The 11,456-nt window shown below is 35.0% G+C and overlaps 1 protein-coding gene across 4 annotated transcripts; it reads left to right on the plus strand.

Annotated features, from left to right (window-relative positions):
• Positions 1-10,826, plus strand: LOC130710644 (oxysterol-binding protein-related protein 2A). Of its 4 annotated transcripts, none has more exons than XM_057559971.1 (11): positions 23-968; positions 3,045-3,404; positions 4,687-4,783; positions 5,476-5,918; positions 6,645-6,800; positions 7,462-7,629; positions 7,761-7,901; positions 8,073-8,300; positions 8,412-8,525; positions 9,896-10,087; positions 10,184-10,826. In XM_057559971.1, the coding sequence occupies exons 1-10, from the start codon at positions 525-527 to the stop codon at positions 10,073-10,075; spliced, it is 2,331 nt and encodes a 776-aa protein (XP_057415954.1). In that variant the 5' UTR covers positions 23-524; the 3' UTR covers positions 10,076-10,087; positions 10,184-10,826. The 4 variants fall into 4 exon arrangements, with proteins under 4 accessions (XP_057415955.1, XP_057415954.1, XP_057415957.1 ...); XM_057559974.1 differs by lacking the exon at positions 23-968 and adding an exon at positions 2,561-2,699; XM_057559973.1 differs by lacking the exon at positions 23-968 and adding an exon at positions 2,764-2,820.
• The last annotated feature ends 630 nt before the right edge of the window (positions 10,827-11,456 follow it).

Consider the following 11,456-nt stretch of genomic DNA (forward strand, 5'->3'; position numbering starts at 1 on the left):
TTCTTCCTTCACCTCTCCCTCCCTCCCATGTGTGTTTCCATGTTTCATTTTCAACCTTGGAAACCACTTAATTTAATTACCATTATGCCCACCCCTTTATTACCACCACCCAGCACTGCCCTTGCCTCTATATATGATTATCAATCTCCTCCTACTACATGTCTCCCACTCTCCCAAACAAATTTTTATTCACTCACAACCAAAACCAAAACCAAAACCAAACCAAAACCCAAACCTCTTTTTTAAACCCTTTTTATATTTTCAATAACCCAATTTTGTTTTCCCAATATTATTTTAAAAATCAATCAACAACACATCTCCCTCATTCCACTCCTCTATCTCCCTTATTAATTAATCCTCCCTCTTTCGATCTACTTCCTTTCTCAGTTTCAGAGCTTCTCATCTCCCCAACGAACCCTAAATCATTCATTCACCTCAATGCAGCTTCACCTTCAGTTCCAATGAAGAACTGAAAAACAAAAAGTTAAGAGTGAGATAGTGATTTTTTTTTGTTGGAGGAGAAAATGCGAGTGAAGGAAATGCACCCTTTGTGCTGCATCTCCTTGGAGAGTCCCGGGATCGGGAGCCACTCGCCAGAGCCGGAAGCGGCGGCGCTGTCGAGGACGCGGAGTCTCCCGGCAGGCGGATCTGACGGCATTGGCCGCAGGGGATCGGAGACGACGGTTGCCGGAGTGCTCTACAAATGGACGAATTACGGCAAGGGATGGAGATCCCGGTGGTTCCTCCTCCGTAATGGCGTCCTCTCCTACGCCAAGATCCGGTGGCCGGAGAATCTCAACATGCTCACAACCGTCGACGACGTCCGCCTCATCGGAGAAGTAACCGCTAACCGCCTCGCCAGAATGGAGAGAGACGGCGGTTCCCACTCCATGCGGCGGAAGAATCACCACAACAAACCTCCTTCCTCTTCTTCCTCTTCCTCTTCCTCTGCCTTCGTTCATCTTAAGGTATAAACACTAGCCACGTATTCGATTCTTCAATTCTCGTTTATTATCATTGATTACCGTAATTAATTTAATTTGTTAATTAATTTTATTCGTGATTAAGATAATTAAGAAACGGTTCAGTTTTGTGGTGGTGGTGGACGGTGGTGATCTGAATCAGAATCACCCGTTAAACTGTGGGTCAGGTTTTGGTCTTGCTTTCTTTGGCAGTGTCGTGGTGACAGTTTTGGCGCTACCTCACTGCTAGAGAGACAGACACAATATTTATTTTTTATTATTTTCAATTTCCTTCAAAAATATATACACAGTACCTTTGTCACCTCATTTTTTTAGGGATTGAAATTGAAAGAGATTTGATTCATTCATTGACTGATTTCAAAGGGCATAAAATTATCAATGATTATTCAGATTTCGTAGATAGATTGTTCTTGTGCCAGTGTAAAAGGGGAAAAGGTGGAAAAAAAAAAACAGAAGGGAAATAACATGGAAACCCGCGGGTTTCTTCTATGATCTCTCTGTTGTTATTTCATTCTCTCTCATCTTGAATCTCCGTGAATTCTTTTCCCCCATTTCATAAACCTTCCAGCTTTTTATTTGATGTTTGTTTTTTACAGTTTTAACTGGTTGTTGATGTGTAGTGGGTCACATCAACAGGTGGCCATGGAGGGTAGGGATAGCCTACGACGCGTTAGCCCTATGGCATTAACTTGCGGTCACGTCACTCACACTCTGTGCCTTCTTCTCTTCTTCATAGGCATTGGTTGAATCTCTTTCACACAAAAATTGCTTCTTCTGTTTCATCTCCCCTCTTTGCTTTTTCATCACCACACCTTTTTTCTGCAAACCCAATATTATTAGAGATTAAAAATCAACTGTTTTCCCGTAACGTGCATTGGTGTTATTGTTGGCTGGATGGTGGCATATTTTATGAGTTTTTTATTTTACTTTTTCAATGACGGCAATATGTAGAAAGACTTGAAGTTGAAGGAGTCACATTCTAGAGCAGGGAAAAATAAATATGAATATTTAATTAAACTAACATTGCGGTGATCTGAAGATAGGTAATTAGGGATCTTGGACTGTGTGTATTTCTTACAGGTGTGATAATGGGAGCTACTTTGTAAATTGCAATGCCTGGTTTCTATTTTGAAAAATATTTTGATTCATTCACACTCTTATGTTTTGTCCACCTATTCACACTCTTATTTCTACCTATATTTTCAACCTATTTTCTCTCTATATCTTTTACTATTTTATTATCGCATATCATATTTCTCATTTTTTCCTTTACCTTAAGCCGGAAGTGTGGTATTGAAGTATGAACATAAATTTTTCCTTTTGAAAAAAGCATGGGGAGAAAACACAAAAAACATTTTCTGTTATTAGTTTTTTCCATGTAGAATTAGAGATAGAAAAGTGTAAACATTTGGAGAGGCCCCTCTTTTGTCTTTGTCAACAGACATATATATTCCACAATGGTGGTGGGGTATATATACATATATATATATATATATATATATATAGTATTATTTATTAAAATAAATGTGTGCTGCTCATGTTGTTTAAGGTCAAGATTCAAACCACCACTCTTGTTCACTCCGGGTAAAAGGGGAAAACCCAAAATGAAGTCAGTAAGCTGTGTTTCTTTTACATCATTAATTTCTATCACGAATCATTCTAGTCTAGCAACAACAGTTGTGTACTTGTGTCATTCTATGATAACCCGGAGACAAGGTAATTTCATTTTCAAACCTTTTTTCTGATAACCTTGTATTCTCAAGGTGGGCTCTCTTCCCCACTACTAGTGCTACTCATGGGGACATGTCCAATAGTCTTCTCAGTTCTCACTCTTCTGGTAGTTGATAGTTGCAACAACTGTGTTGTTATTTTATTCTAACTTCGTCTTATGAATAGAAAATAGAAATCTCAATTGGTTAAAGTCATTACTCATTAGTATTTTACCGTTTCCCCCTTTTCTTTTGCATAGAATAAAAAAATGAAAACTAGTTAAAGTGATGATGGGTGCTTCATCGTTGAATTGAAAGTGATCTTCTTTATCTGAACTGAATTGTTGAGCAGATCTCATCTTTTAGAGAGAGCAAATCAGACGATAGAAGGTTCTATATATTCACAGCAACCAAGACTCTCCATCTGAGAACTGATTCAAGAAAAGACCGAGTGGCGTGGATACAAGCTTTGGTGTCAACTCGTGGCTTGTATCCACTTCAACCACTCAACGATCATCTCTCTCTTGCGCCAAATCACATATCTGTGTCAACCGAGAGGCTCAAGAAACGCTTGGTTGAAGAGGGTAGCAGTGAGAATCTTGTGAAGGAGTGTGAGCAAATCATGCTCGCTGAGTTCTCTGAATTACAAGAGCAGCTCACAGTTCTTTGTGTTGAACGGTCAAATTTGCTTGATACAATAAGACAGTTGGAGGTAAAATTTTTAACTTGGCTTCTGTGCTTTACCCTTTGAATGCTTCTGACAATTTCCTGTATTTGCGCTTCATTTGAGATGTTGAAAATACTAGTATTTCTTGTTAACACACAAGACGACAACTCCTCTATTTCAATTTTGGTTGATAAAAACATCTAGCTAGATTTCATAAAATTATTACTACTATAACTTTGAGTCCAAGTGATTTATTTCTGAAGTGCTTGTTTTTTTTCTTTAAAAAATGAACTTTTTAATGAGGGTGATAACTTGGATGGGTCAGTTTTCTCTACCAAGGCAGCTTGACAATAACATTCATTGGAATATAACTTGCACAATATCCTAAAAGTTTCTTTTAGGACATTCAGTGATGAGACTTATTTTATGTAACGCTTCAGCTTTCACTGTTTTAAATTATTATGGCTTGTTTTATTTCAAACTTTTGCTTTAGCTCCCCAATAATACTAATTTGAATAACTTCACTGTATATTTTCTTTTAGAATCTTACATGTAATTTAATGAGATGAGATCTCTTGTCATGGTTCTATCCAATGCTAAAAGTTGTATAAAATGAACTATTTTTTTCATACCCAAATAACCAAAACTATGAAAATGTTTTCAGTACTACAATAGTATGTACTCCATCTATTTAAATACAATCACCTGGCCATATATGGTTTTTTTATTTGTTGTGTAAGAAAAAGGAGAATTATTGAACTAATTATCACACAAAGGAGTTTGAAATGAATTATTGGACATTATTGTTGTACTTCTGAGTTTGTATACATGGATATTTACTTGATTAAGATATTTGTGGCTGTAGCTTCATATGACGGGATAAGCTGTTAATGTATTAGTGCAACGCAAGCTAAAGTTGTATTTTTTTTTTTGATAGAAACAAGAACTTTGTCCAATTATGTATGCAGTATGCTACTACATCACATGCTTACCAAAAAAAAAATGCTACATCACATGATATGTTTGTTTAATTTTGTCATGCATTTTGGCTGATTTATGGTAAATTTTCCGAAAGTCTTGTCACTGGTGACTTTGTTTGATAGAGTTTCCTGCCTCTTTCCCCACCCAAAGAAATATCATAAATAATGGTACATATTGATTACCATTCCCCCCCCTCATATTTATTTTTCCTTTCTTTCCTTGATTTCAATAGTCTTTTCAGTATGCTGATTTTTGCATGTCAGCATGTGTTTAGTTTCTAGATGTGGAAGGTTCATGCCTTTGTCTATGACTTGCTAAACTAATATTTGTTACTGATAATGAACAGGCAGCTAACATTGAACCTGAGGCCTCTGCCTTGCATGACAGTGAATACCAATTAACAAAGAATGCACTGTCAAGTCTAGGACGTGGAAAATATAGTGGTACAATGTTATTTGTCACTTATGCTTGTCATTTTAATATATACATATGCTATGACCTTTCTTTTTCTTATTTGATGTGATAAGCATGTGATTGTAGTTAGAATTGTTGTCTGTCTTATATGAACATGAAAATTATTGACAGCTATTTGTGAAGTCTTTCTGAATCATGGAAAGTATTTGGCTAATTCTCATTAACTGCATAGTTTGAAATCCACCTCGTATCAGTAATTTGAGTTATATTCCTCTTGCTGCTGTTTTCACAAACTTCTAAAGAACTTAATTTTTTTATTATTTTAACTAACTTTTAGCTGCAAGTATGTTTTGATTAAGTTAACATTAGTGGTAGATCCTGGCTCAGGTGAGTCAGGTGAGGAGAAATCCTAGCTCTATACTTGTTTTCTTCTGTTAATTTCTAGTTTAGTCTGTTAGTCAATGTATCAACTTGAGGTACATAGTTAACTCAGATTTTGATTCATTTAAAAAGAAAAAATAATAATTCAAAGACGAGCTATTTTCATTGATTTCTCCTCTTTGGATGCTGTATGATCATATGATATAGCATATTGTCTTCTAATAACTGCGGTTATATATATTTGGGTAAATTTTTTTACAACGATCATGTCTGCAACCTTTGATATATATCTCATTCTCAGTACGTAGTATTAATTTTAACCCATAGAGTTGTCTTTCAGAATACAGTACAACTGAATCATCTGATGATATTGAGAAACAAGAGGTGGAGGAAGTGTCAGATGAAGATGAAATCTCATATTATGATTCTAGAGAAGATTTTACAGAACCTGGTTTTATTTGTGGGTCAAAAACAGCTTTGGATCAAGTGAACACTTCTGCAGAAGTTAATACAGAATGCATTGATATGGAGAACAGTCATGTCGAAAATATGATCTCTGATTTTGGTTACCCTCAGATAGCAAGGCGAAAAAAGCTTCCGGATCCTGTTGAGAAAGAGAAGGGCGTTAGTCTTTGGTCAATGATCAAGGACAATGTGGGCAAAGATCTTACACGTGTTTGTCTTCCTGTATACTTTAATGAGCCAATATCTTCCCTCCAGAAATGTTTTGAAGACTTGGAGTACTCTTATCTTCTGGATCGCGCTTATGAGTATGGAAAATCAGTAAGATCTTGCTCATGATTATGCCATTCACTGATTCACATGTTGCTTGTGATTATGCCATTCTCTTGTCTTGCAGTGTAAACAAAACAAATTTCAAACTAGTGTTGGTATATGACTTTATTGTCCATCTGATAGTGCTGAATGAAATGTATGCATTGTCCTTCAAGGATAATGATTTTTAGCAATTTGATTGGTAATATTGGTAGATTTGTTTCTGAACTTTCTAATAATGTTAAAAGGTTTCATTTACGCTGCTACATTTTTTTTCTGAACTTTCTAATTTTCTCAAAATTATTGTTTTAATGGGAGAATGATAATTGTGTTCAGTCATGTCATTTGTTTTATGTTTGTGTGGGTTGCAGGAGTTGGACTGATTTCTGAATTTCACTTTACCGTACTTAACGGGGGAAAATGGGGAAAGATAGTTGTAATATCTCATGTTAAATTCCACTAAATTGGTTTATAAAATAAAATACACCCTTAATAGTGTAATTAGACTTTTTTGGTCCCTGGTCTTATTGCCTCATAGTTAACTGATATATTTGCTTTCTATATGGTGGTTTTTCACTTGCCTTATAGTCATAGGAGTTTCTAATAATAATCCAAGGAATTTTCATTAGTTTGGTTTTTGTTAAGTTTTTAAAGCTTTTCCTTAATTCAAGTGAAAGATGACATTTTTTAATACTATTCATGTGGTACTTTTAACTAACTGAATTTTATTTTCAGGGAAACAGTCTTCTTCGAGCACTATACGTTGCTGCCTTTGCAGTTTCTGGATATGCATCATCTGAAGGTCGTCATTGCAAACCCTTTAATCCCTTGTTGGGGGAAACTTACGAAGCTGATTTTCCTGACAAAGGAATTCGGTTCTTTTCTGAGAAGGTTAGCACTTTATGATTGAATGATGGCGAGATTTTGCTGAGATATAGGTTGTCATCCAACAGTGTATTTGACTTGAGCTAACAAATGTACTTTGATAATATGACTTTTTTTTTTTACGGACGGATAATATGACTTTTCAGTTGTAAACTTAGAAAAAAAAATAGATTTTAAAGAAACTTGTTAGCCTTTTTTTGAGAAGTGGGGTGAAAGTAACGAGAATATTGTATTAACTGGGCTTAGACGTCCAATTGTGATGTCTGAATAAGAATGGTTTTGTTATACTCAAGGTTTTAAAACACCGTCCACGAGTGATTGCAGCCGCAACAGCATGGTTTTGGAGGTTAATCGTGACTTCAATTCTGGTCACTTTAGCTGCATTTGTTTGTAATTTTTTCATAAATTGTGTGATTGGATACCAATTGAGTGCAACATAAACGGATTTTCATTCTAACACATAATAGAGCTCCATTCACTATTGTCTTGAAGTGGACGACTGTTTGAACTGCTGCAAATGTTAGACGTAACATACCTTATATCTTGTAAACATAACCACAACTGTGATGCCATTCTTTTGGTCATTGAGTTCGTCTGCTCAAATTATTATAAGCCCAAAGATTGTTGGCCGATATATGTTTTCTCACAATAATTATACGTGAAACAGGTTAGTCACCATCCAACTGTGGTTGCCTGCCACTGTCAAGGTAGAGGATGGAAGTTTTGGGCAGACAGTAACATTCGCTCAAAGTTTTGGGGAAGGTCAATTCAGCTTGACCCAGTGGGAGTTCTGACCCTAGAGTTTGATGATGGAGAAATATTTCAATGGAGCAAGGTGAGAATCATGAATGACCCTGTTTGCATGGTCTATTATACTGCCCACTTGTTCTGATTGTTTGGTTTCTCAATTCAATCTTATATCATACATTTATTCTTATAAACTTATACTTGTTGTTTTTCCTTTAGGTTACGACTACAATTTATAATCTTATCCTTGGCAAAATATATTGTGATCATCATGGGAATATGGATATACGGGGTAATCGCCAATATTCAATCAGACTCAAATTCAAAGAGCAGACTATTCTTGACCGAAATCCTCACCAGGTAAGGTTTTTCTACTGGTATTTACTAATTAACTAACAACTTCTACTTATCCTTTGGATCCTGGTCTGTCGTTTCTAGTTTATTCATTTGCTTGTTCATTATTTTATTTCCTAATGTGTGTCCTCACATCTTATTCATTAATGTGTCCTAATGTGTCCTATGTGTAATTAGGTGCATGGATTTATTGAAGATGCAATGGGAAAAAAGGAGGCCACATTGTTTGGCAAGTGGGATGATAGCATGTATTATGCTAGTGGTGATGTGAATGTGAAGCCAAAAGATTTCACTTCATCAGGGGCAACCTTGTTGTGGAAAAGGACTAGACCACCCCCGAACCTCACTCGGTACAATTTGACATCATTTGCCATCACGCTGAATGAGCTCACACCGGGACTAAAGGTACTATGACGTATTGAATCATGATTCGATATGCATTTTCCTTTATCTTCTTATGCATCTCTAATTCTTTGTTATAGCCTTTTCTGATGGGTATTTGATCACGGATTAAAGGAGAAGCTTCCGCCCACGGATTCTAGGCTAAGACCTGATCAGCGGCACCTGGAGAATGGAGAATACGAGAAGGCTAATATGGAGAAACAAAGGTTGGAAAAGAGGCAAAGAATGGTATGTTTTTAAAGTTCTCTCGTGTTTTGTTCAAGAAGCACGCGTCATATCTTTTCTTTTTTCTTTCTCCTTTGCATTTGGAGTTCTTGTTTTACCTGACGGTTTCAGAAATGTTGTATGTAATAAGCTATACTGTTTCTCAGTGATTGTTGGACTTAATTGTAACAATTAAAAAAGTTTTTTTTAAAAGGAACAATTAAAAAGTTAAGGACTAATTATGCTCCAAAAATTATTGGGGTCTAAAATCACAATTGGTCAAAGCTAAGGGGACCAAAGGTGTAATTAAATTAAAAAGAAGTAGACTATTCATGAATGGATAAATATTGTGAAGAATAGGATGGAAAGAGAGTGAGATAAAATATGAATGCTTATGAAATTCATAAAAAAAGGGGGAAATCATTTATCTTGAATTTATTTTCGGTCTGAATTCTACTATAGAGTTTCTCTAATAAGATTTTTTCCTTAAATCAACATTCTGTGTTTTTTTTTAATTTTTTTTTATTTGAGGCTCTGGATTTGTTTATTCTAAGAATATATTCATCTATTTATAGATGGATTTTCAATATTGATACTTTGTTACACTACCTTTATAAGAAGAGAATAAAAAAAGTTAAAAGTACTAAAGGAGATGGAAAATAATGGAGTGTATACAAATTAAAGCTCTTATGGTTTAATTGATAGCTAGAATATTTATGAAGAAAAAAAATATTCTTTTTTCCTTTGTTGTCTACACTGTCAGCAAATTGTGACAATATCCTTGAGAAACATTTTTTACCTACATTTAGGGTATGTTTGTATTAGAGTTGGGTGGGATATGAAAGCCCTTCATCCAATCCAACTTTGTTCCTTTGAAAAACTGTATTTTTTTTTGGAATGTGTGCTAATGTGGATTGAAAGTGTATTTAAACACATAGTAAGTATCGATCTAATTTTGTTAAACTATTCAATTCTGGTTCATTTTATACATGTATTGTTGGCCTTTATATAGGTATAATTATTAATTAGTAACTTAGTTTTTTTAAGATATTAATTAGTAACTTAGTTTTTTTAAGATATTACCTCTTTAGCAAATACAAAATTTACTTGGTCCTAATTAATACCTATAATTTCTTTGACATGTAGTTTGGCTCCTTATTTTTTGAGCCTACCTTATTGCATAATGGTTATTTAAATGTTTGGGAGAGCTTATCCAAATAACTTAATAGCTTATGAATAAGAGCTTATGCTTTATCTATAACATATCTTCAATTTATTTGAATAAATATTTCTAATTAACTTATGAGTGTTTACACAATAAACCTTAACTCCACAAGTTTTTAATTAAGCTGTTTTCCCGATTGCACCCTATGATGATCATGCTTTTGTTGTAGTCAAGGAAAATGCAAGAAAATGGTTGGAAGCCTAGATGGTTTCACAGAGAAGGTGAAAATGGAACGTTTCTATATCTTGGCGGGTATTGGGAAACAAGAGCTCAAGGAAGATGGGATGGATGCCCAGATATATTTGGTGAATATCAAGAAGGCATTGTTGATCCTTCAGATGTTTCTTGATTTTTAGTTCAGGTAACGATTGCATGTTCCAAAGCAAGCATTTAATAGGTATAACCAATAAAATGTTCGATTCATTTCTCTAAAAAAATGTTTGATTCTTCTCTCCAGATATTGATCCTATGGCAATGACAAGCATATTATGAATGCAAATTATGAGTCCGTGGAGGGTTTATCTTGAACCCGCTTTGCATGAGAGCAACTTGTTTTACTGAATGGGAGAGTAGCCATTTGGGACATTTGAAAATGATACACTTCGTAGTTCTGGTTGGACAAGTTTGTGGATTGACCCTGTGTTGTGACATTAACAGTAAAACAACAAAGGGAGTAGCAAAAATAACTTGAGGCAACTCTATCTGAAAGTTGCTTTGTAATTTTATTGACCTAATGGACTTACATAGCTTTGGAAAGTGCTAAGGTCCTCTGAGAATTTCAAATTACCAAGGCTGTTACTTCATCTAGATGAGCATATATTTGAGCAAAGAATCAACCTTAGCAACAGTGGTTAGATTAGGGTGTTCTGTCTATGTTCCATTGTCAAAGTTTTATTCTTTTTTTTTCTTATAATTTTGTTAGTATGTAAATTATTTATTAGCTTATGTAAGATTCTCTCCCTTTATCTTGATATATAGCTACTGACTTTAGCCGAAAGGCTAATGATTTATTTCATATTTGTTTGCATTTTCTGAATAATGAACGGGGAGATGTGTTATCTCATTTGAAGTATACCAGTACTACTACACTATTTCATTCACGTATAAATCTTTTGCTTTAGATATTTCCTCCAAACTGATAAGTGCAGCTGCTCTATTTCATTTATGTGACATTCTTAAATCTTTTTAATAAAAAGAATGTAAATGCCTGATAAACTCCCCTAGAAATTGTGCATTAAAAGATGTGTTACCACCTGTTTTAGGTCTAATGTACATTACATAGGAACTAAAAAGGATAGTTACACTAGCTAGCCCTTTAAGGTCTTCTTCCACAAGCAGCTTTTGCTCAGAGAGTTAAGATGAGTGACCCAATCAAAAGTCACAGACATGGAAGCAAGGAATACAAGAACACCACTTGATATGGAAAGACGAACTGAGTTCTTTATTATGGTCAAGGAAAACTGACACTTCTTTTTTATCAATAGGAAAGCTGACAGTTTTTTTGGTCATCAGTCATAGTAAGCTGACAGTTGAGAATAAGAGATAGAGACGTCCGGTGGTGGTGGCCAATGGATTCTTCATCCATTCTGGATTCAATGCTTTGGGCTCAGTGCCTATATTAACTTGATCCTGTGATCCAACTAGCTTCAAATTTTGGCAAAAAAAAAAAACCCAACATGAGATAAAATTACATACTCGTTTTGTCCCAAAAAAATAATGCTTTGAGATGT

Source organism: Lotus japonicus, chromosome 4, assembly GCF_012489685.1.
Source record: "Lotus japonicus ecotype B-129 chromosome 4, LjGifu_v1.2".
Lineage (NCBI taxonomy): Eukaryota > Viridiplantae > Streptophyta > Magnoliopsida > Fabales > Fabaceae > Lotus > Lotus japonicus.